Below are 22,733 nucleotides of genomic sequence, written 5' to 3' on the forward strand. Positions count from 1 at the left end.
GCTGTGATCCCTGCACGGTTGCAAAACCAAAACAAGAAGACTTTTTAAAAAGTACCTAGGGGTTTTGCAGTCCGGGGGCCCATCTTCCTGGTGGCTCATTTGACTATGGTAATCAAGTGCATAGTAGTTTGAAACATATGTATTAAAGGGAATAATGCACAAAGACATGTACCACGAGCATGTTTTGTGGATAAAACGTGAAACTTGGAAGAAATATGCTTCTTAGGGACCTCTCTGGTGAATCCAAATGTCCCATCCTAGTTTATTCTCCGCAGACACGGGAGACTGATGGCGACGGTCATCTCTCCATGGGGTGACACTGCCCAATTTTACCGGGAGAAAGGTAACCCAGTCGGAGGGTAGGTTGGCATTGCCTACAGTCATAGCACCACCAATCCATGCAGGCTTGGCAGCAGAGTCAGCATGAGCAGGAGACCAGGCACCAGCTGAGAGCCAAGGCCATGCAAGCAGGTAGCGTAGGCGTTGAAGGCCACCTGTCGCATAGCACACACATGCTCAGTGCGGCAGATGTCCCCGCAGGTCGAATAGTCATAGCTGACTGAGTTATAGATGTAATAACGTTGCAGCATGTGCTCGTCACTGGCGATGCGGGTCAGGGCCATATCCATGGAGCTGATGCCTGCATCCTGCACCTGGTAGGCGTCTGTCAGGCGGTATTCCAGCTCCCAGTGTGGGGTCTCTTGTGCATTCGCCTGACTCAGGTTCAAGAAGTAGGTCACCATGTCCTGGATTAGAGACACGGGGTATGCCAGTAATGAATAGTTGTTTAGTTCTACCCACAACCCAGCCTGACCCCAGGCTCTCTAGAGCAAATATAACAGCTGCTGTCTGTAACTGAGCATTCAAGCCAGGTATGCCTAGGGGCAGACACCCTGTACTGGGTTCTGACGAGGTACCTATACCCTCATTCTCCTGATGAGCACACGGCGGCCTAAAGAGGTTGTTGCAGTTTGAATCAGAAGCATACCCCACAAGCTCGTTTCAAATGTTGTTCCCCAACTGGTAGCACTATTTTGGGTGGCTGTAGAATTTTTAGGAAGTGGATTCTAGCTGGCAGAAGAAGACCTTTGAAGCTGGTGCTGGATCCATCTCTGCTTCCTGCTCAATGGCAATGAGGCGTCCCTGACACAAGCCACAAGCCTTTCCCACCAGGATGGAGTAAAACACTCTGAAACCGTGATGTTGGTATTGTGGTCACAGTACTGCAAAAGGAACTTTACCTTCTCAGCGTGTGTAAGTATTCAGTGGCAGGGGTGGGATTAGAACCCACATGGCTTAACTCACTATGTCGGTTTCCTGTCCTGCCAAACTGGCAGGACAGGTTCCCCACAGAAGCTCTGATGCTCAGTAAATCTTTACAGAATGACAGGGAGTAATCATTGGCAGCAGGGGTGGGGGTTGGGGGGTTGGGGGGTGGGGGGTGGTAATGTGGCTGGCTGGCAGAGGTTATAGAACTGTGGATGTTGGGGTTCACATTCAAATAGGACTCTCTAGGACTCTGGTGCCTTCAGAACAGGAAACGCTTTCCCGTGAAACATCTGGTTATTACAGACAGATAAGAGGAGCTTCGGTGAACGGGTGGGAACTGAGTGTGCTGGGCACAGGGCATTATTGCTAAGTCCTCTCTGAACTGTGACTGCCACTGAACAGAGGAAGCAATGGAGTGGCCATGCACACAACAGGATATACTCTTAAAAGTCCTCAGGGTGCTTGCTTTGGCAGCACATATACTAAAATTGGAACGATACAGAGAAGATTAGCACGATGACACGCAAATTCGTGAAGCGTTCCATATTTTTGTGTGGTTTATAGGCTTTGATTATTTTATATATTTGTAAATGGGATTTTATATATATATGATTTATATATATATGATTTATATATATGTATATGTGTGTGTGTGTGTGATTTATCAAAAAAAAAAAAAAAAGTCCTCAGGCCTGGGGCTAGCAAAATGTATCCCCAGAATCCACATGGAGAAAAGCAAGAACTAACTTTGGCAAGTCATACACACACATATAATTTTTTTGCAATATTTTTTTTTCAGTCCTTAGACCTGAGCAGGGGAGATGGGTTAGTGTTTAAGAGTAGTTTTAGTTTTAATTTTGTGTGGTAGAGTATACGCAACACACATGCAGGTACCCACAGAGGCCAGGGGAAGGCATCAGATTCTCTGGAAAGGGGGCTACAGGCTGTTGTGAGCTGCCTGATATGGGTACTGGGAACCAAAGGAGTGCCGTGCCAGAGAGAGCAGCACATGCTGTTAACCACTGAGCCATCCCTCACTCCCAAGGCCACTTTCTGCACAACTATGAGGAAAGGGATGTATCCTAGTGCGCACTCCCGCGCACGCGCACACTCAGACCGAACAGGGTATGGAGGCTCACAGCTGAAATCCCAGCACTCAGGAGCCTGAGGCAGAAAGATTGTATCAGGGCTAGAGAGATGGCTCAACAGTTAAATGCATTGTTTGCTCTTCCAGAGGACCCAGGTTCAATTCCCAGCACCCACATGGCAGCTCACAACTGTGACTCCAGCTCCAGGGGACCTGACACCCTCACACAGACATACACGCACAGGAAACACCAATGCACATAAAATAAATGATCATTATAAAAAGAAGATGACGAGGAAAGAAAGGTCGCATCAAGTATATGGCGACAAATCCCGGCTCCGCAGCCTCTGAAATGCCTGTAGGATCAGATACTTGCCGCACTCCGAGGCACCACCCGCTGGCAGCGCTGCCTGTGCCCTGGTCACAGCAGACATGGTCAGAACAGTTCACACTTCTGTCCCTCGCACTCTAGATCCAGAGTTCTTCCCCTGACCTTGGTCTGGCCCTGTGCTCTCTGGGGTCACCCACTCTCTGGGTCCTTCCCCTAAAACACCAAGCCCCTTCTCACCCCAGGGCATCTGTCTTGCTGTCCCCTCACCTTTTCTACAAACCCAGCTGGCTCACTCAGTTTACACAGAACGCAGATGCCACCTTATTTATGCCACTTCCCTTGTCCCATCCACGTAACACAGCCCACACACTCCAACTCGTCAGCCCCTTTACCTTCCCTCCCATCCCCCACCATCGTTCTCTCCCTCCCACGCTCCCTCTTTCTTTCCTCAGTGTTGGAAAGTCAAACCTAGTGTCTCTTCAGGTTAAGCCAGCGCCTGGCCGCTGAGCTGCAGCTGCAGTCACAGGCCCCCTACCTCACCCCCACCTGGAGGCAGGGTCTTCTCGCTATGTTATTGTCTGACCTTGAACGCACTGTGTAGTTCATTCAGGCTGGCTTTACATTTCAGTCCTGGGCCTCAGCCTCCCAAGTGCCTGGGATTACAGTCCTGTGCCGGCAGCCGCAGCCACCACCCTGCCTTTCCTGCCTCCCGTGTTTAATTGTATGGATTTGTTTCCTGTCATCCTCCTGTAGGGATTCTGGTGAAGGAGAGCAGTTATCCGCTCTTTGTGTTGAACAGGGCCTGGCATGTGGCAGGTGAGTAGTACATTCTGCTGAATGAAGGAAGTAGCGTTTCTTTGTCGTTTCAACAACCCCAGAACATCTTAGGAGGTGAAGATGTCCTCAGGGTGTTAGGGGCAGGGTCCTAGTTGATGTATGGAAAGGGGCAATGGACTTGAACTCAGACTGTGGGGAGTCTTCCATCCCAGCCTAAGAAGAGGCAGTTTTTTTTTTTTTTTTTTTGGTTCTTGGTTTTTTTCGAGACAGGTTTTCTCTGTGTAGCTTTGTGCCTCTCCTGGAACTCACTCTGTAGTCCAGGCTGGCCTCAAACTCACAATGATCCACCTGGCTCTGCCTCCCGAGTGCTGGGATTAAAGGCGTGTGCCACCACCGCCCGGCAGAAGAGGCAGTTTTATCTTATGGTTCGTAAGCTGCGGAGAGGCAATATGAAGTCAGTATTTTAGGAAGATTAATTCCTCCTGGGTGTGGCAGCAGGTAGTGGGCAGTGACAGTGATCCGGGACAAAGAAAGACTTGGGGGAAGAACTGACCTGATGAGGTGGCAGGTGGCTCCAAGGTTCGAACCAACATTCCCTTCCAAGACTCAGTGGAGAGTAAGTAGCAAGCAGATTAGGAAAGGTAGTGATACATTTAGATCCCCACCCCCGGCCGCAGCAGACCCACACTCCTAACCTGCAGGTTCAGTGTGACTCGATCGTACTCAAAAACACGGATGCCTGGGTTGTTGGCTCCATTGACCACTCCAGGTAATGTGGTCTTCCATGGGGTGACCCCAGGTGTGAGGAACATGACGCTTATGGGGGCACCTTTAGGGGAAAAGACAGCAGGCTGAAAGGGAGTATGGGAAGAGGAGACCGGCAGGTGGCCAGCTCCCTCGGATGGGGTACCTGCACTGTTATAGAACATCCGGAAGCTGTCGGTATGGTGGTGTCCAAAGAACTGCCCCGCTATGACACGATGGTGTGTCTGGACCACCTTCAGGTACTCCTCGTTGAAGCTCTCTCGGAACCAGGCCTTGTCCTGTGTCTTCTCAAAGAACCCTGGGGGCACGTGGCCAATAATGTACACCTGCGAGAAAGAGGTACTGGGGTCAGAGACGCTCTCTCCAGGCCCCACTTCCACCTTCCCAAACCTGCCCAAGTCCTCAAGGGCAGGCAGACGGGCAAGTGCATCTCCTCTGAACGTAACCCCAAAGCACCTCTTCCACAAACCCTTCCTGACCCTTCAAGGGTGCTCTTCTCTTCTCAGCGCTAGGACTGATCCTCCATGGCTGTGTGAGGACACTACACCGTCATGTGCATTTGTGTTTTATGTTCCTCGGGTCACCCAGGCACTTGGTCACCGTCACAAAAATGTAGAATGAAGGCAGAATTAGGAGCATGTGCTTAGCCAGGGATGGTGGTGCACACCTTTAATCCCAGTACTTGGGAGGCAGAGGCAGGAGTATCTCTAGGAGTTCAAGGTCAGCCTTGATAAAGATGGAGTGAGACTGAGCCTTGGGGTCAAACTGCAGCTGGCCACCAGTGGAATATCATCTCTCTGAGCTTCAAGTTTCTCATTTGGAAGAGTATTCACCTGGGGGAGTGGACTGGCTGATTGTGTGTGTCAACTTGACACAAGATATAGTCATCAGAGAGGAAAGAGCCTCAGCTGAGGAAATGCCTCCATGAGATCTGTAAGGCATTTTCTCATTTAGTGATCAATGGGGGAGGGCCCAGCCCATGGTGGGTGGTTCCATCCCTGGGCTGATGGTCCTGGGTTCTATAAGAAAGCAGGGTGAGCCAGGCGGCGTGGTGGTACACACATCTTTAATCCCAGCACTCGGGAGGCAGAGCCAGGCAGACGTCTGTGAGTTCGAGGCCAGCCTGGGCTACAGAATGAGATCCAGGACAGGCGCAAAGCTACACCGAGAAACCCTGTCTCGAAAACAAAACAAACAGGAAAAAAAAGAAAGAAAGAAAAAAGGAAGCAGGGTGAGTAAGCCAGGAGAAGCAAGCCAGTAAGCAGCTCCCCTCCACGGCCTCTGCACCAGCTCCTGCCTCCAGGATCCTGTCCTGTGTGAGTTCCTGTCCCGATTTCCTTCAGTGATGGACTACAGCGTGGAAGCGTGAGCCACATAAACCCTTTCCTCCCCAACCCGCTTTTTCATCATGGTGTTCCGTTGCAGCAACAGAAACCCTAAGACACGGAGTTGCTGTGAAATGAAATGAGGGGTCCATCTAGAATGCAGAGCCGTGTGCCTGCTGCTGGCATGACATGAAGAGCTCTCATCGGCGGCAGCCCTGAAATCCTCCTGGGATGTGCTGGGTGACGCAGTGACCCAGACATGAGCCACTGTGCCAGTCCTGAGTAGCTACTGGCTCAGCGGACGAGGTGGACACACCTAACATCCGGGCACCTCCTTGGGTATACGGTGTGCACGCCCTACTGCTGTGGGTGCGGCAGCAATGGAAAGATGTCTGAACTTGGAGCGAGGAGACTGAGGTTCTAGGCTTGGCTCCATTGCTTATTGTGTGATGAGCCCGTCACAGCTCCTTGGGGCCCCAAATGTCTTCACATGCAGTGGGTTTCCGGTCCTCAACTCACAGGGCTGCTGTGGTTGGCGGAAGCCTCCTCTGGGATAGGCTGACACAGGACCTTCTAGGATGCCTAGTGGGAGGCTAATTTCAGGAAGTAGCCCAGGGGCACAGGAAGAAGCAGGAGCGCTTACCATCTCCCCGTCCCGGGATGCATTGCTCAGCACCTCTCCCAGCCACTGGAATTGCTGGCCGGGGTCGGCCATGCTGGCTGTTTGCTCGTTGCTGCTGTAGTACAGATTGGTGTTGAGGACCACAACTCGCCCTGCCCTGCTGGGACCCGGCAACTTCTCAGAATAGAAGGCACCTAGGATGTCACAGCCAGGGGTAGCCTGAGGTGGGGACCTCCACCACCCCGCACCTCACTTCCTGACATCTTTCCCTTGAGCCCTCTCTTCCCATAGGAGAGGCATTTAGGGGCAAGAGCACAGGTTCTGGAGCTGAGCTGTGCCACTTGGGCAAGTCAGTTCCTTCATCTCTCTCTGCTCTCAGTGTTCCTCATCTGGATAATGGGCTAACAATGATGCTTAGTCTCTATCCACACGCACTGCTGACCATCTTCCACTCAGCTGTCTGCCCCAGGAGCTGACCTATTTAGACTAAATCAGTGGGCTTCTGTGCCCACTGGGCTATGGTTTGACCAAGGAGGGGTCCCAGCAAACGGAGACCCAGGTAAGAGAAGGAAGCAGGGTCAGGGACATTTGAGCTGGCTGTGTGTCTACACCAGACATTCTCAATTGAGTGATGTGGCCTCCAAGGGAACATCTGTCAAGATGCTCGGAGACACATTTGGTGGTCACACTGGAGATGGCATCTAGTAGACAGTGACCAGAGACACTTCTAAACACCCTACTATTGTAGGGACAGAATAGTCCTGCCAGAGAAGGAACCAGGCCGCCCACAAGGCCTGTAGTTGCTAGGAGACTCCAGCAGGGTGCTGAGGATAGTGCCTGGCACTTACTGGTTTATGATCATCCTTGCTGCTCTGATTATTAGCTTTGGGCTTTGGATCCTGGTCCCAGCTCCCTTGCCAAGCTGTGTGACCTGTCAGTCTCCTCTGTAAAACGGGGATAAAATCTGTACTTATTTCAGGGCTTGTTGAGAATACGAAATCAGATCAGACCCTGTCTGACACGCAGTTTGTGTCCATACGGTAACAAGCGCCATTAATACCTTCTTTGAAGAGAGCGAAGGACTCGTTGCTAAGCCAGGGTCTCCACAGTTCCGCCACCCGATTGTAGATGCTGTTGCTCTCGGCTGGGAACTGGTTTTTAGGGTGAAAGTCATGATTTCCTAGAGCAGCATAGACTTTAGTATCTGAGAGAAAAAGAAGAAATATTAAGAAAATATGCAAGGGCAGCCAGCCCTCCTCAGCAGCCACTGGCCCTCCAAGCCAAAGGGGACGAGAGATAACAGAGATGAGCCGCATCCAAAGATAGGCAGAAAACCGCATGAGATAGCATCTGGCTGAGCTCCACTGAGGGCCGGGAGGGAAGAGTGTGAGCTGCCCGGTCCCATTTCCTAACTCTACCCTAGCAGGGAATACCCTGACCAGACCCATTTCCTAACTCCACCTAGCAGGGAATACCCTGACCAGACCCATTTCCTAACTCTATCCTAGCAGGGAATACCCTGACCAGACCCATTTCCTAACTCTATCCTAGCAGGGAATACCCCAACCAGAAAGGACGCCCCTCAGTGGGTAACAGAGAGAAGCAATTCCTTATGAGGACCAGCCACTTGTGTCCCTGTCAATTACGGATCATCTTGCTTCTGGAAGGAGGTCTGGCTCACCTTGAGAGATCTTAGAATTTTCCCTCATTCACGTAAGTCAACAAATATTCTACTGCACACCACCATATGCCAGCACGGAGCTGGCACCAGGCTCTCAGACCAGAAGCATCGCAGTGTAGTAAAGAGCGAATAATCAGAGCCCTGGGGGCTGCCTACTCTGGGAGGGGTGACAAAGGCTAGGAGTGGGCGGGGAGATCTCTCCAGGTGGGCTGTGAATGAGGCTAAGACGGTCAGGGGAGCCCAGCAGGCTGCCTCCTCATAGACAGCCTCATGTGCGCTTTGTTATGTTGTTAGTTATAGTAGTAATGGTAGGTTTTGCTTGTTTTGTTTTTCCCTAAGACACGGTCTCACTGTGATACCCAGGCTAACTTTGAACTCTGGATCCTCCTGCCTCCACCTCAGTGCTCCAGTACCTCAAGCTCATTCCTGCTTTCTGTTAGTCTCTGTGTCTGGCATGTAGTAGGTGTTTAATAAATATTTAACAATGAACAACAACAAAAAAAATTTCTTGGAAAAGCCAGGCATGGTGACATACACCTTTAATCCTAGTACTCGGGAGGCAGAAGCAGGCAGATCTCTGAGTTCGAGGCCAGCCTGGTCTAGGTAAGTGAGTTCCAGACAATGATGTTCCAGGACAGTCAGAGTTACATAGTGAGACCCTGTCTCAAAAAGGTCCCATTTAAACTGAGCCGGTGGCAGAAACTTATAATTCCAGCTACTCAGGAGGCCAAAGTGAGAGGACTGCAAATTCAAGTCCTGCTGGGCCCCAGAGGAGTTCAAGGCCGACCTGTTGAACTTAGTGAGACCCGGTCTCTAAATGGGCTAGGGCTATAGTCCCCGGGAGAACACCTATCTGGACTAGCAAGCGAGAGGCTGGGGCTTCAGTCCCAGTACCTCAGAAGAAGGAGGTGGATCCATCTGAGAGAAAATATGAATCCCCGGCATCCCAAGTGCTGAAGAAAAAGCGCCTACTGTTTTATGATCGAGTGTTCCCACTTTGCTCCATAAATGTCTGTTCATTGACTGTATGGATGACTAGACTATCTTATGTCACCCGCAGACAAACCCTCGGGACAGGCATCAAAATTCCCCCCTTTTCACAGGAAGAAAACAGATGCTGGATGAGATGACCCAGCTTATGGGAGAGTAAAGCTGGGGACCTGCCTTATTGCCGTTCTCCTGGTCTCGCCTTGTACACCTAAGTTCCCAGCCTCTCGACTACGCAGAGGCAAGCCCAGTGCGCCAAGTGGAGATAGGAAACAAATGGGATAAGACTACAGAAGCAGAACTCCCCAGGTCAGGCCTTGGTTCTCTCCACCCCTTCTGTTTCCTTTTGCAAGCTGAGGGTCCAACCCAAGGCCCTTGCATGGCGGGCAGGCTCTCTGCCACTGAGCCACATTCCTGGCCCCTTGCTCTTTTTGAAAGAACTCTGAACTCCCTGTGATGCAGCTCACATCTCCAGAATGAGGCCTGCTCTGCTTGGTCCGAGTTTCAATTTTCTCTCACTTCATCCAGCCTGGTCTCATTTTCGCCTCTCTCAAAACGAGGCGTGTCTTCCTACCATGGCTCTGAGAACGCACCGGGTCATTCTTTATCAGGCAGCACTTTTTCTTTTTCACATGGCCATATGTAAAATGAGTCCCCTTACAGCCAGTGGCACCTTCAACATTAGCAGTTTTAATAAACGTGACACAGACTACAGAATCTGTCATTTTTGCACGTGTTAAATCGTGGTCAATGAAGTGTTTCCTGGTTTTGTTTTGTTGTTGTGTGTGTGTGGTGTTTGTGTGTACATGTGTGTGGGGGTGCCCTCACCTCTGTAGGTGTAGATGGAGGCCTGAGGTTGACAGTGGGATGTCTTCCCAGTCACTCCTCTGCCTTAGTTTTGAACTTTCTCACTGTCATCTTGGCTAGAGTGGCCAGCCAGCACCCCGCAAGATCTGTCTGTATCTGTGCCCCCAGTGCTGGGTTTACAGATGTGTGCTGCAGGGATCTGACCAGACTTGGGTCTTCCTGTCTGGTGACCAGTGTTTTACCACCTAGCCATCCACCCAGCCCCAATGAAAGGCTTCCTTACTCATTATTTCATTTTTATTTGAGAAGTCCTGTGTGGACCAGAGGAAAGAGGCTCAGGATTGGATATGAGTCCGAATCCCTCACTAGAAAGTGACTTCCGAGGTATCAGTCCCTAACTGCATGGGGGTAATAATAATAGAGCTGGGGGTGGGGCACACAGCCCATTTGGACCCTAAGTAGCAACCTCTGCTGAAAGATGAACAAGTCTATCTCCGTGGAACACACAGGGCTGAGTCAGATAAGCAGGGCAGATCCCGGTGTCTCTGCAAACGTTGGTTTATATCAAGGGAGGAGACCATGGGAACAAGATCAGGGCTCTCAGATGGGAGCAGAGCCCCACACTTGCCACATGACCTTGACCAGTTGACTTGACGCCAAGACTCACATTCCTCATTAGGAAAACTAAGCTGGTACCAGCTCCTATCTGTGGTTGTCATGACAGCGAATGCACTAAAGCCTGCCAAATTCTCAGAGCAGTTCTTGGTACTTAGCACTTGTGTGTGTATATGTATATATATATACACACACAACTGTTGTTTATTTTATCATGATTCCGTATGTGGATTCGGGGGCCCATGAATATGACTTTTAGAAGGAGATGGGGTAGACACTGGCAGGCAGCTTCCTCAGGTCCCCAGCTGGCAGCCTGTGGACCTGATTCAGCACCCAGAACCTGTTTTGCACAGCCCATTTAAGATCATCCTCAAGGGCCAATAGGTGGAACACACAGCCCCTCTTTTCCTCCAATGTCCTCCAGGTGGCTCACTCACTTCCACTCCCTACCCGTTCTGCCTGTTCCAAAGGCTTCGGAAGCTCTGAGCAGCAGCACTTTGGCTTACAAGCAGCATCCCCCGAGGCCTGGCAGCCAGACGGTCTGCAGACAGCAGATGCCAACGCCAGCGTCAGGATACAAAGGCCTGAGTGAGCCTGAGTGAGCCTGAGTGAGCTTGCCCAGGGATGCCTGTGTGGAACTATAGAGCCTGGCAGGTGTGAGTCTGGCATTAGACAGTGAAGAGGTTAGACAGAGGAATGACCGGCCATTATTTTAGTGGCCACCTGTGTTTCCACAGGCCAGTGAACCGAGAAGATTGTGTGAAGGTGGGAGATGGTTGCCGTCAAGCACCCGAAACCCGGAGAGCAGCCGCTGTGGTCAATGAAGGTCTGAACTCCAGCTCTCCTCCTGCTGCTGTGCCCCGTGCCTGACCCGCTGGGGGATGAGAGAACACTGAGGATTGGACAGTGAGTCCTACCTGGGAAGACCTCCCTGATGAGGCTGGTCAGACGTTTCACAATGGCCAACACAGCTGCCTCCCCTAGCCTCTCGTTGGGGACGTGCGGTGTGTCATCCCTGTAAAACACCAGAGGGACAGTTGGGACAGGCTTGAGACAGACAGGGTTTCTCTGTGTAGCCTTGGCTGTCCTGGATCTTGCTCTGTAGACCAGGCTGGCCTTGAACTCACAGCGATCCACCTGCCTCTGCCTCCAGAGTGCCGGGATTAGCCCCCCTTACTGTAACCGTGTTACAGTTTTTAAGGAACACTCCTCAGAGGTATCAGAAACCTTCCCCTGAAGCAAGACTCCCAGAAGGAATCTATTAATTCCTGGGCCCAAGAAACAGACGACTGTCCAAGCCCTCCTGAGACACTGCCACATTCCTTAAGGGTGTAGCCTTTCCTCTCCCCCGGCACAGGGTCCATCGGGTGGTCACCCCACATCATAGTGAGGGACAGTCAAGAACATTATGGATTTCATTCCACTTGGAGAAGTGTCCACTGAAACTGGCAGGAGCACCCGGAGCCATGCTCAGCAGCCTCCCGGGTCACCACTTCCTGTAGGAAGTCCTTTTCCGTCATGTAGATCAGGTGCCTGGTGCAGTTCCCACACCCCGGCAGGTGGCCCTCTCTCCTGGCTGTATCCTCTGCGAGCCTGAAAACCCTTTGAAGGCCAGTCCCTGGCTCTGCCATCTCAGATCCCCAGGGCCTACCCCAGGACTGAACACGTGACAGGCTGATTTACCAAGTTCTCTAAATCCTGGATGTTCAGCTGAGATGAGGATTAACAGGGACAGAGGAGGTAAAGGGCCCGGCTCACATGTGACATTTGACTACCCTTACCCTGTCCAGAGAATGAAGTCTGGCTTTGGCTCAATCTCCTTCATGGCGTAGATGGAAGAGTTGACAAGGACCCAAGGAGAATCACAGAGGTAGTCACCCCAGGGGCCGGCATTTAGCACAGGCTGGGAGCCGGCTGATGGGCACACCTGGAGGGGGTCTTTGGATACGGTGTAGTTGGGGTCCAGATGCAAGTCAGAGATATGCCAGAACCTCCCTGTGGAAAAAGAGAACCTCCATCAATGCTGGTCTCTTCCCTCAGACTGGATGAGGAAGAAGCCCCGAGGAAAATGCAGTTCCCACGCCCCTGCAGGTGGGTGGACATCAGGTTTCAAGAAAGAGTTCCAGAGCCCCACTCTGCCCAGCCTGTGATATTTCGGTGAGGTTCTTACCATTGCCTATCCCAGTACCCACAGCAGCCGCATCGGGGATGGGGCCATATGACCCTCACGGTGCTGAGCGGGTGCTGGTTTGCAAGCAAAGGGAGAAGAGTGAACACGTTAAATACTCAGGCTCTGGATCCACCTAGGAGCTGTGTGGCCTTGGGCAAGCTGAGTCACTCTGCGAGCCTATCACTAGATCCAGACCCTGGCGTACCCCGAGAGATGAGCAGAAAAAAATCTGCTCTGGGGGACAAGGCTTACACACAAATGAGTTGGGAGAGCATGCAAACCCTAGGGAGTAAGTGTGGAAATGAGAGAGGATCAGAGCAGAGGAGGAACGGGTCAGTGTCAGGCCGGACGGAGCTCCGCACATGGGCATGCTCACCAGTGTGGATTTGGGGCATCAGTACATGCTATGGGGTAGTGTGTTTGTTGAAGTGGTTGCCTGGATTTTCCTCCAAACCACGGGAAGCTGGTGTAAGACAGAGAAAGAAAATAGCAGAAGCAGGTGAGGTGGAGCATGGAGCTGCTGTGATCAGCTTCTCGTTTTTGAAGACAGGACTGGCTTTGAACACCAAGATCCTCCTGTGTCAGCATCCCAAGTGCGAAGGCGACAGGTGTGCACTGCCACACCCAGCTCTCAATGACAGTGTCCTGAAAGTCCATCCGGCCTCTGCCCTCAATCCTGTTTCCCCGCAGAGATAAAAGAGAAGCCCAGGATTACCTCACCCCCCACCTGCCGTCACTTCTTCCTTCCACTTCCTCTAACTCAGAGCAACTGTCCGCATCCTTCCCCACCGGACGGACGCTGTGCCTGGGGTGGCACCAAAACAGGCCCTGACTCTCATTCCTAAACGTTTCCTCCCAGGCGCCCTTGAGATCTTGCCCACCTCTCTTGACCTATGCCTGATTTGGGGAAGGGACCCGAAACTTGCTTACACTAAGATATAAATGACTGGTTAAGCAAATCATTGCCTCCTCCCTGGTACTTTACAGCTGCCCTGCCCACAGCCCTGGAAAGTTTGGACTACTCTCTCTGCTTTTCTGATAAGAAGGCAAAGGTCCAGAGGTCAACAGGCCTGAGACTATGTGGACAATGGCAGGGGTCCCGTGGCTCAGACTCTCGAGGGAGATGTGATTGCTGTCTGGTGAACCCAGTACCTGTTTTAGATGGGCGTCTTGATTGACAGTATGTGCCTGCATTTTGGTTGTTTTATCATATGAAGTCTTTGTTTATCATGGGAGAGGGGATTTAACCTTTCCACACAGATTTCAACCCCTAATATATTTGAAATTATTCCTACAGAAACCAAACTCAAAGCCAGAATAAAGGAATTAAACGCCCCACTCTAACCAATGGTGGACGAGCTTTCCAAGCAGTGGGCTTTCCAAGCACCCTGCATCTGCTGGCTCCTGCATGTGGTCACGTTTTAGGCAAAGCCCCCCAGCCTAATGCAGCAAGATGAACTTCCGTCTGGTGTCCTTGGGAGACCCCGGCAGAGGCTAATGTTCTGCCTCAAGGAGGAGCTTTCTCAGTTAACCACAAGCACCAGCCACTTGGTTTCTCTGATGTCAGCCACAGTGGGTATTTCTTCACTCCAGAAGGTTCTGGCTGGTGTGGAAGGCTAGGCCAGTTATCAGTTTGTAGTAAAACTGAAACTGAGCCCAACTGCCTCCCTAGCATTTCGGAGTAGGATGTGGTGTGTGTGTGTTGCTCTGAATCACGGGGCCTTCTGCATGCTAGGTAAATGCTCTACTGCTGAGCCATACCCTAGCCTTCTCCTTGTTTTGAGAAGGCTCTATTATGGTTCTCAAAATGGCCTCAAACTCTTTGAGTTCAGGTGAGCCTCCCATTCAGCATTCCAAGCAGCTGATACAACAGGTATGTATCACCCCAAAGTGGTTCAAGTAAGGATTCTTTTTTCAGGGGGAGGGGTATCTAGACAGGGTCTCTTGGTGGAGCCCTGGCTGTTCCAGAACTCACTCTGTAGACCAGGCTGGCCTCGAACTCACTCTGCCTGCCTCTGCTTCCCAAGCACTAGGATTAATGGCGTGCACCACCACCGCCCTCCCAGATGAAGTAAGGATTCTTATGTTTACTTGATAGATGAAGAAACACAAGTTCAAAGTCAACCTGACTCGGAAGCTGGGATATAGTGTTCTTGTAGCAGTTAACCTTAGTCCCAGGAAGTTAGCTGTTATGTCAGCCATAAAAAAAATGGGAGAGGGGAGCAAGTATAGTCATGCCTATCTCTAATCCCAGAATCTGGGAGGGGAAGACAGGAAGAGCAGGAGTTCAAAGCCAGCCTGGGGCTAAAGAGATAACTCAATGGTTAAGAGCACTTGCTTTGTATGAGGTCCTGAGTTTGGATCCTAGTGCCTACATAACAAGCTGGACATCCCACTACTGTAACCCCAGCTCTGGCAAGGGTAGAGACAGGAGGATGGCTGGAGCTGGCTGGCTTCCAGCTCAGCTGAGAAAACACAAGCTCCAGCTTCAGGGAGAGACCCTGCCTCAAAGGAATAGCTAGAGGAAGACACCTAACGCTTTCTTTGGGTCTCCACGCACTCTCACGTACACTCACACAGGCACGCACATACTAATTAGTTAAATCTTAAAAAATAAGAGCAAAGGCTTGGACTGGAGAGATGGCTCAGAGGTTAAGAGCACTGGCTGCTCCTCCAGAGGACCTGAGTTCAATTCTCAGCATCCACGTGGTGGCTCACAACCATCTGTAATGATATCTGGTGCCCTCTTCTAGTGTGCAGGCAGAACACTGAATACATAATAGTAAATAAATCTTAAAAACAAAAGAGTAGTTGGCTTCAATCCAAGGATCTTGATAGAATTCAGATGCTTTATACAGACACATACTGTAAGACAGTAAGGAGCTATTCACTTGAGCTGTTAAGAAGGTAAGCCAGGCTGGGCAGTGGTGGCGCACACCTTTAATCCCAGCACTTGGGAGGCAGAGCCTCAACTCCTTTGAGTTCAAGGCCAGCCTGGGCTACCAAGTGAGTTCCAGGAAAGGCATAAAGCTACACAGAGAAACCTTGTCTCAAAAACCAAAAAACCAAAAAACAAACAAAAGAAGAAGAAGAAGGAGGAGGAGGAGGAGGAGGAGGAGGAGGAGGAGGAGGAGGAGGAGGAGGAGGCGAAGGTAAGCCAGTATGTGAACCAGAGGCAAATATCTGTAATCCTAGCACTCAGGGACTAAGGGAGATCACACACAACTTTGAGGTCAGCCTAATCTACATCCTGGGTTCCAGGCTAGCCAGGGCTATTGTCTCAAACAAGCCAACAAAAAGTAAACCAAGGCCGGGTGGTGGTGGCACCTGCCTTTAATCCCAGCACTTCCCAGCACTCGGGAGGCAGAGACAGGCGGATCTCTGTGAGTTCAAGGCCAGTCTAGTCTACAGAGTAAGAGCCAGGACAGGCACCAAAACTACACAGAGAAACCCTGTCTAGGAAAAAAAAAAAAAAAAAAAAGGTAACCCAAGCTTGGCTACTCTTTGTGAGTCATTATTGCTCATTGCCAATCACAGACCCAGAGCCTAGGGCCTAGTGAAATATCTATGATCTAAAAAAAAAGAAGAAACTATTGCATCAAAATTAAAATTTTATAAATTCATCGAAGCCATAAACAATGTGAAATATGTTTGTTTGTTTGTAGACAGGGTCTCACTATGTAGCCCTGACTGCTGGAACTCACTCTGTAGACCAGGCTGACTTTGAACCCACAGAGATCTGCCTGCCTCTGCCTCCCCCGTGCTGGGACTAAAAGTGTGCACCACCACACCCAGCTATCACCACCATCTCGATCCCCCTACCCGGGCACCCACGTATTGGTATTACACAAGGTGCAATAACAAGCCCAGCTTAATCTCTTAATTCTTTTATAAAATTATTTTAATTGCATTATGTATTTATTTTGTATATGAGCTGTGTGTGTGTGTGTGTGTGTGTGTGTGTGTGTGTGCACGTGCATGCATACCTGTGTGCACATGCCACAGTGTATGGGTGGAGGTCAAAGACAACTTTCAAGAGCCTCCTCTCTCTACCATGTGGGTCCCAGGGATTGAACTCTGGTCCTTAGGTTCAGAGGCAAGTGCCTTTTGACCCGGTGAGTCATCTGCACTTATTTACTTGAGTGTATGTGTATACATACATGACAGAGTATGGAGAGGCCACAGACGAGCTGCAGAAGTCAGATCTCCTCTTTACCGTGTGAGGCCCAGACTCACCTCAGGTCATCAGGCTTGACACTAAGCGCATTTACGCTCTGAGCCATCTTGCTGACTCCCCCTAAGCTTTTCTAGCACTTTACCACGAACAAGCATGGCCTCCCGTAACTGTCACATTTAACCTCCCCTCTACCATCACCCCACTTTTAGGTCACGAAAGAGGTTTGTGGTCACACAGGTTTTCAAAGGCAAGACCAGTGACTCAGGACCCAGGTTTTCCGGCTTGAAGCGGAGGGTTGATTTTGAAAAGGGATGGATGCCCTGTGGAGTCAGGGAAAACCTCATTTATGAAGCCAGGCTTCCCCACACAGGCAATGGTGACTCGGACCGGGAACTTGCCCAGCTGAGCCTCAGTTTCCTCACTGGAAAAGCAAGAACGAAAGTGCCCAGAGAAAAGGGGTGCAGACGAAAGTTCTGTCCTGTGAAGCCCGCCAGGAGTGTGGGGGGGGAGTGGGGGGTAAGACGCCAGCCTTAGGACCCGTTCCCAGAGCCACACCGCCTCCTGAGGTGGCCCTTCCCCTCGCCTCCCGCCCCTCCCCTCCCGCTCCTGCTCCTCCCCTCCCGCTCCTGCTCCCTCTTCTCAGGCCTGCTTCCTGCAGTGGAGGATGATAGCGCTGACCAGTTCTCGGAGAGCCCTCTGCAACCCCAGCTCCTCCGGTTCCAAGAGCTGTCGTCTGTCATCACGTGGAACCCACACCACAAAGTGCCCCACGTCAGTCCTTTACTGCTGACAATCAACAATAATCTAAAGTGCTTCACGGGTTGACAAGATGGCCCAGCAGGTAGACACTTGCTGCCAACCCTGAAAACCTGAGTTCAGTCCTGGGGACCGCACATGGCAGAGGGAGAGAACTGACTGTTTCTTTTTTCTTTTTTCTTTCTTTCTTTCTTTTTTTTTTCTTTTTTTGGTTTTTCGAGACAGGGTTTCTATGTATAGCTTTGCGCCTTTCCTGGAACTCGCTTGGTAGCCCAGGCTGGCCTCGAACTCACAAAGATCCGCCTGCCTCTGCCTCCCGAGCGCTGGGATTAAAGGCGTGAGCGCCGCCGCCGCTGCCGCCGCCGCCGCCGCCGCCGCCGCCGCCGCCGCCACCACCACCACCACCCGGTTGAGAACTGACTTTTTCAAGTTGTCCTCTGACCTCCACACGTGCACCCTTACATAAGCTCAACTGTGCATGCACGTGCGCGTGCACACACACAAAATAAATCTTTTTTTTTTTTTTCAGAGACAGGTTCTTACTATGTAGCTCTTGCTTGTCCTGGAACTCGTTTTGTAGACCAGGCTGGCCTGGAACTTACAAGATATCCACCTGCCCCTGCCTCTGGAGACCTGCGATTAAAGGCATGCTTAAGTACTCCAATTGTAATTCCTTCTCTATAAACTAAGACCTAAGGGTCTTCTGCTAAAACTAACATTTCCTGTTCTTGTTCTAACTCCACAACCACCCCTCCAAACAGCTCCCCAGTTAGGCGTACCCATCCTGTCTCACAGGTGAGAAAGCTACCATGCTCCCTGGCCAGTCCTAACCAGTCCTTCTCCCTCAGCCTTGATGCAGCGTTCAGGGACGTCCCCCTGACTTGCTGACTCACACTGGGGAGACTTGCCCTTCTCTGTGCCATCTGATGCAGGGGAATGAGTGGAGTATTGCACAGCTTCATGGGAGGAAAAGGATCTGCATACTGGTATCTTGACAGATAGCACCCCAGCTCTTGGCTAAGAATTGTAAAACCCACAGCTCCATGCAAAGTGGAGACAGGCTGCTGTCTGATAGGTGACTTGTCACTCTGCACATCAGGAAGGCCCTGAAAACACTCGCAGATGCCACGGGATTCTTTTTTCCCCCCAAGACAGGGTTTTTCTATGTAGCCCTGGCTATCCTGGAACTCCCTCTGTAGACCAAGCTGGCCTCGAACTCAGAGAGTTCTGCCTGCCTCTGCCTCCCGAGTGCTGGGATTAAAGACATGCACCACCACTGTCTGGCTCTTTCTTTTTTTTCTTTTTGTTATTTTTAATTCTGTGTATGTGAGAGTGTGTGTGTACACTTGTGACTTCAGGTGCCTGCTATGGGATGTCTTTCTGTATGCTGTGAATATGTGTTGCTATGATTGGTTAATAAAGAAGCTGCTATGGCCTATGGCAAGTCAGGTTATAGCCAGGCAGGAAATCCAAGAGAGAGACAGGAAGAAGAAAGGCAGAGGTAGAGGAGATGCCAGCCCAGAGCCCAAGGAGCAACAGGCCAGCAGACTGGTAACACCACAGTCATGTGGTAAAACATAGATGGATAGAAATGGGTTAATTTAAGATGATAGCGCTAGCTAGCAAGAAACTTAAGCCGTTGGCCATACCATTTGTAATTAATATAAGCCTCTGTGTGTTTACTTGGGACCAAGCGGCTGCAGGACATGGGTGGGAGAGATTTGTCCCCACCATGGGGCTGCAGGACCAGAGAAACTACAGGTGTCTGTGGAGCCCAGAGGTGTGGGATCCCCTGGAGCTGGAGTTACAGGCAGTTGTGAGCCTCCCACATGGGTGTTGGGAACAGATCCTCTGCAAGAGCAGTCCATACTCTTAACTACTGAGCCATCTCTCCAGCTCCTAAATTCTTTTTTAATTCATTTTTTTTCTTGGTTTTTCAAGACAGGGTTTCTCTGTGTAGTTTTGGTGCCTGTCCTGGCTCTTACTCTGTAGACCAGGCTGGCCTCGAACTCACAGAAATCTGCCTGGCTCTGCCTCCCGAGTGCTGGGAAGTGTTGGGATTAAAGGCTTGTACCACCACTGCCCAGCCAAGACTTTGACTTTTTATTTTCAACTAAGTCTTAAAGGGCCAGTTTTCCAAGAACCTAATACCACTGAAAACGCTCAACAGCCGTTAAGTCTCCCTGCTCTTTCCCTTTAGTGGGCTATTTCTGCAGCACTTCACATTATAAACAGAACACAGCTGGACAGCCTTGGGTCCATGTCCAGACTCACCAGCTGCGTAATCTTGGGCTAGTTGCTTCTCTGAAGTCGTTTTTCTGTGTAAAATAGGAATGAAAACACTTCACAAGCTAAGGTATTACACACACACACACACACACACACACACACACACACACACACATACACATCATGTGTTCAGGGGCTGGAGAGGTAGCTCAGTGGTTAAGAGCACTGGCTGCTCTCACAGAGGACCCTGGTTCAATTCCCAGCACTGACAAGGTAGCTCACAACTGTCTTTAACTCCAGTATCAGGTCATCTGATGCCCTCTTCTGGCACACATGTTGTACATAGGCATGCATGCAAGCCAAACAGCCATGCTCGTAAAACAATATTCCTTCAGCAGTGCTTGCAGACCTCCCTACAAAGCCTTTTCTGAGTTGTAACTCCAAAGTGTAACTTTTAGCTGGTGTGGTGGCGCATGCTTTAATCCCAACACCTAAGAGACAGAGGCAGGTGGATCTCTGTGAGTACAAAGCCAGGCTCTTCTACCTGGCAAGTTCCAGGCCAGCCAGGGATACACAGTGAGACCATGTACACAATGGAGTACTACTCCGCAGAGAAAAACAATGAATCATGAAATTTGCAGGCAAATGGATGGAATTAGAAAATATCATCCTGAGCCAGGTAACTCAGACTCAGAAGGACAAACATGGTATGTACTCACTCATAAGTGGATACTAGATATAAAGCAAAGGACAATCAGACTGCAACCCACAGATCCAGGGAGGCTACATAGCAGGGGGGACCCTAGGATGACAGTGGCTTAGAATAAGTTTTGGTTTTGCCCAATCACTGGGCAAACTTTAGTGAAACATTTCACTATTAGGATAAGAATTTGTACTGTATCAAGCTGATGAAAGAAAATGCTGGCCATACTTTCAGGAGGGGAGACTAAAATCTTTGTAGATTATGGATTAGCCTATAGGAAAATGTCTGCCGTAAATCAAACAGTGAAGGGGAAGATACATAGGAATCTCACTTACACAACTTCAGTAAAACATAGCTCTCTGAACAGATAAACAGGCTTCTTCTATATCCCAGAATCTAATCAATATTTATATGTATAATTCAGCTATTATTTGGCTTAAAAGAGCTTACTGGGAAATGTTATCATTTTTACTATTTTCTACAGAGAAAATATTTTCCAGTTTCAAATAACCCTGGACTTTTGAATTATAGCCTGTTTTTATGTTCAAGCTATCTGTGTATTATTTCTCCTGCAGTTGTACATAAAATGTTTTTACATCCCAAAAAAAAAAAAAAAAAAAAGGACAGGGACTGGCAAAATGGCTCAGAGGTTAAGAGCATTGGCTGCTCTACCCGAGGTCCTGAGTTCAATTCCCAGCAACCACATGGTGGCTCACAACCATTTGTAATGAGATCTGGTGCCCTCTTCTGGTGTTCTGCACTGTATACATAATAAATAAATCTTAAAAAAAAAAAAAAGGGACAAATACTATAGAATTGTATTACATGAAATATATAGAATATACAAATTCATAGAGACAGAAAGATTAGATGTTATCTCAAGATGGAGAAGAAAGGAATATAGAACAGTGATTTCCTAAGTACAGAATCTCTGTTTTGTGTGATGGAAAAGCCCCACAAATGGACAATAGTATCAGGACATAATATCATGAATGTAATAAATCAATATAATTAATGTAATTAATGAATATCATAAATATAGTTATTGAATGACTATTGCGAATGTAATCAATGAATATCACAAATGTAATTAATATCATGAGTGTAATTAATGAATATCATGAGTGTAAATAAATAAATAAGCCACCTTCAAGGTCACCCTGGAATACTATGCATATGCATTTTTCTTGCTCATGCTGGGTTTTCTCCTTGGCTGTTGTTTCTTCCCAGCTAAGGGGATGTTTATTCCTGGAAGACCTGAATTTTTTTTCCTGCCTTCTTCCTGGTTCCTACATCCACCCAGGGTTCAGAGACTGGCTTTCCACTAATGTTTTTATGTTCTATTTTTATTTACGTTTATCTATTGGGCGGGCATACACCACTACGCTCGTGTGGACGTGTGGAGGTCAGAAGACAACTTTTGGGTATAGGTTCTCTTCTCCGGCCATGTGGGTTTGGGGAACTGAACTCCGTTTGTCAGTTTTGGTGGCAAACACCTTTGCCCGCTGAACCATCTTGCCAGCCCTTAGCCAATATTTTGTTTCTTGTTTGAGTCTCAGGGATGGAATACACTGCCTTATGCATTCAGACAATCACTGTGCCATAGAATTACACCTGACCTTCAACCAGAAGTGTCCGGATTGAGTTCACAAATCTCTCCAGCCACCTGCTTCCTCTCAGTAGCTGGCTCATGTAACTAGACCCTAAGCCAAATCAGCGCGCTCCCCTGGCAAAGTCGGTGTCCTGCCCCTGACAGGCTGCGGCTCCCATTTAAAGTCCTCTGACTCAAGGAGGCTTTTTATTTATTTACTTTCTTTCTCGTTTTGAAACAGTGTTTCATGTATCCTAAGTCGCCCTTGACCTCTATCTGCCAACTGAGCTACACCACACAATAGCCTTGATTGGCTGTCTATAAGTCTCTCCACTTGAACCTCTCAGCTCCTTCACCATTTTCGGCCCTTGTTCTAGGAGCCATTCCCAGCAGCCCAGACCCCACCCCCAGTTGCCAGAAGGAAACAAAGACCGAGCAGGTTTTCCCCGCTGCCCTACCTAGTTCAGCCCCTGCCACTCCCCAGGGGGCCAGGAGCAGCAGCCACCGCAGCAGCGCCATCCTCAAGATCGATCACTCGACTGCGGCCGCAGCCCCTCCAGGAGTGTTCGCAGGCTCCCTCCAGCCTGTGGCCAGCCACGTGTCTGAGCAGAACTTCCCGTCTGGCTGTTGTTACCTGAGTTCCAACTTATCCCTGGCGGCCGGATGCTCTTGCTTTTCCTTTTTTGTCCAGCAGGGCGTGAGTTTGATTGGAGGAGAGATGTACCTGTCAGCACTGGAGGGAGGGCTTGCGCGTCTCTGTGGAAACCACATCTATGTTGCAAGATGCTGGCTGCCTTAGAGTCCCTGACTTTTCAAGAGAAATACAGAAGTACTGGGAGCA

At 49.8% G+C, this 22,733-nt stretch overlaps 1 protein-coding gene and 1 pseudogene across 1 annotated transcript; one reads left to right on the top strand and one right to left on the bottom strand.

Moving 5' to 3' along the window:
- Positions 1–124: 124 nt before the first annotated feature.
- On the bottom strand, positions 125–22,549 carry Smpdl3b (sphingomyelin phosphodiesterase acid like 3B). Its single transcript, XM_006975602.4, has 8 exons — positions 22,351–22,549; positions 12,048–12,261; positions 11,184–11,281; positions 7,237–7,380; positions 6,198–6,370; positions 4,375–4,555; positions 4,160–4,293; positions 125–746 (listed from the first exon to the last, which is right to left on the bottom strand). The coding sequence occupies exons 1-8, from the start codon at positions 22,409–22,411 to the stop codon at positions 381–383; spliced, it is 1,371 nt and encodes a 456-aa protein (XP_006975664.2). The 5' UTR covers positions 22,412–22,549; the 3' UTR covers positions 125–380.
- On the top strand, positions 1,728–1,820 carry LOC121827694 (U6 spliceosomal RNA; annotated as a pseudogene).
- Positions 22,550–22,733: the final 184 nt, after the last annotated feature.

This window comes from Peromyscus maniculatus, chromosome 2 (assembly GCF_049852395.1).
Source record: "Peromyscus maniculatus bairdii isolate BWxNUB_F1_BW_parent chromosome 2, HU_Pman_BW_mat_3.1, whole genome shotgun sequence".
NCBI classification, from domain to species: Eukaryota; Metazoa; Chordata; class Mammalia; order Rodentia; family Cricetidae; genus Peromyscus; species Peromyscus maniculatus.

What these genes read in the sequence shown, in the direction of transcription:
- Smpdl3b (XM_006975602.4), bottom strand. Translation starts at nt 22,411, where the DNA reads ATGGCGCTGCTGCGGTGGCTGCTGCTCCTGGCCCCCTGGGGAGTGGCA. An exon ending in AGTGGCAGGGGCTGAACTAG is followed by an intron (nt 12,262 to 22,350) that starts GTAGGGCAGCGG and finishes CTTTTTCCACAG; the next exon opens with GGAGGTTCTGGCATATCTCT. An exon ending in CTTCGCTCTCTTCAAAGAAG is followed by an intron (nt 6,371 to 7,236) that starts GTATTAATGGCG and finishes GTGACATCCTAG; the next exon opens with GTGCCTTCTATTCTGAGAAG.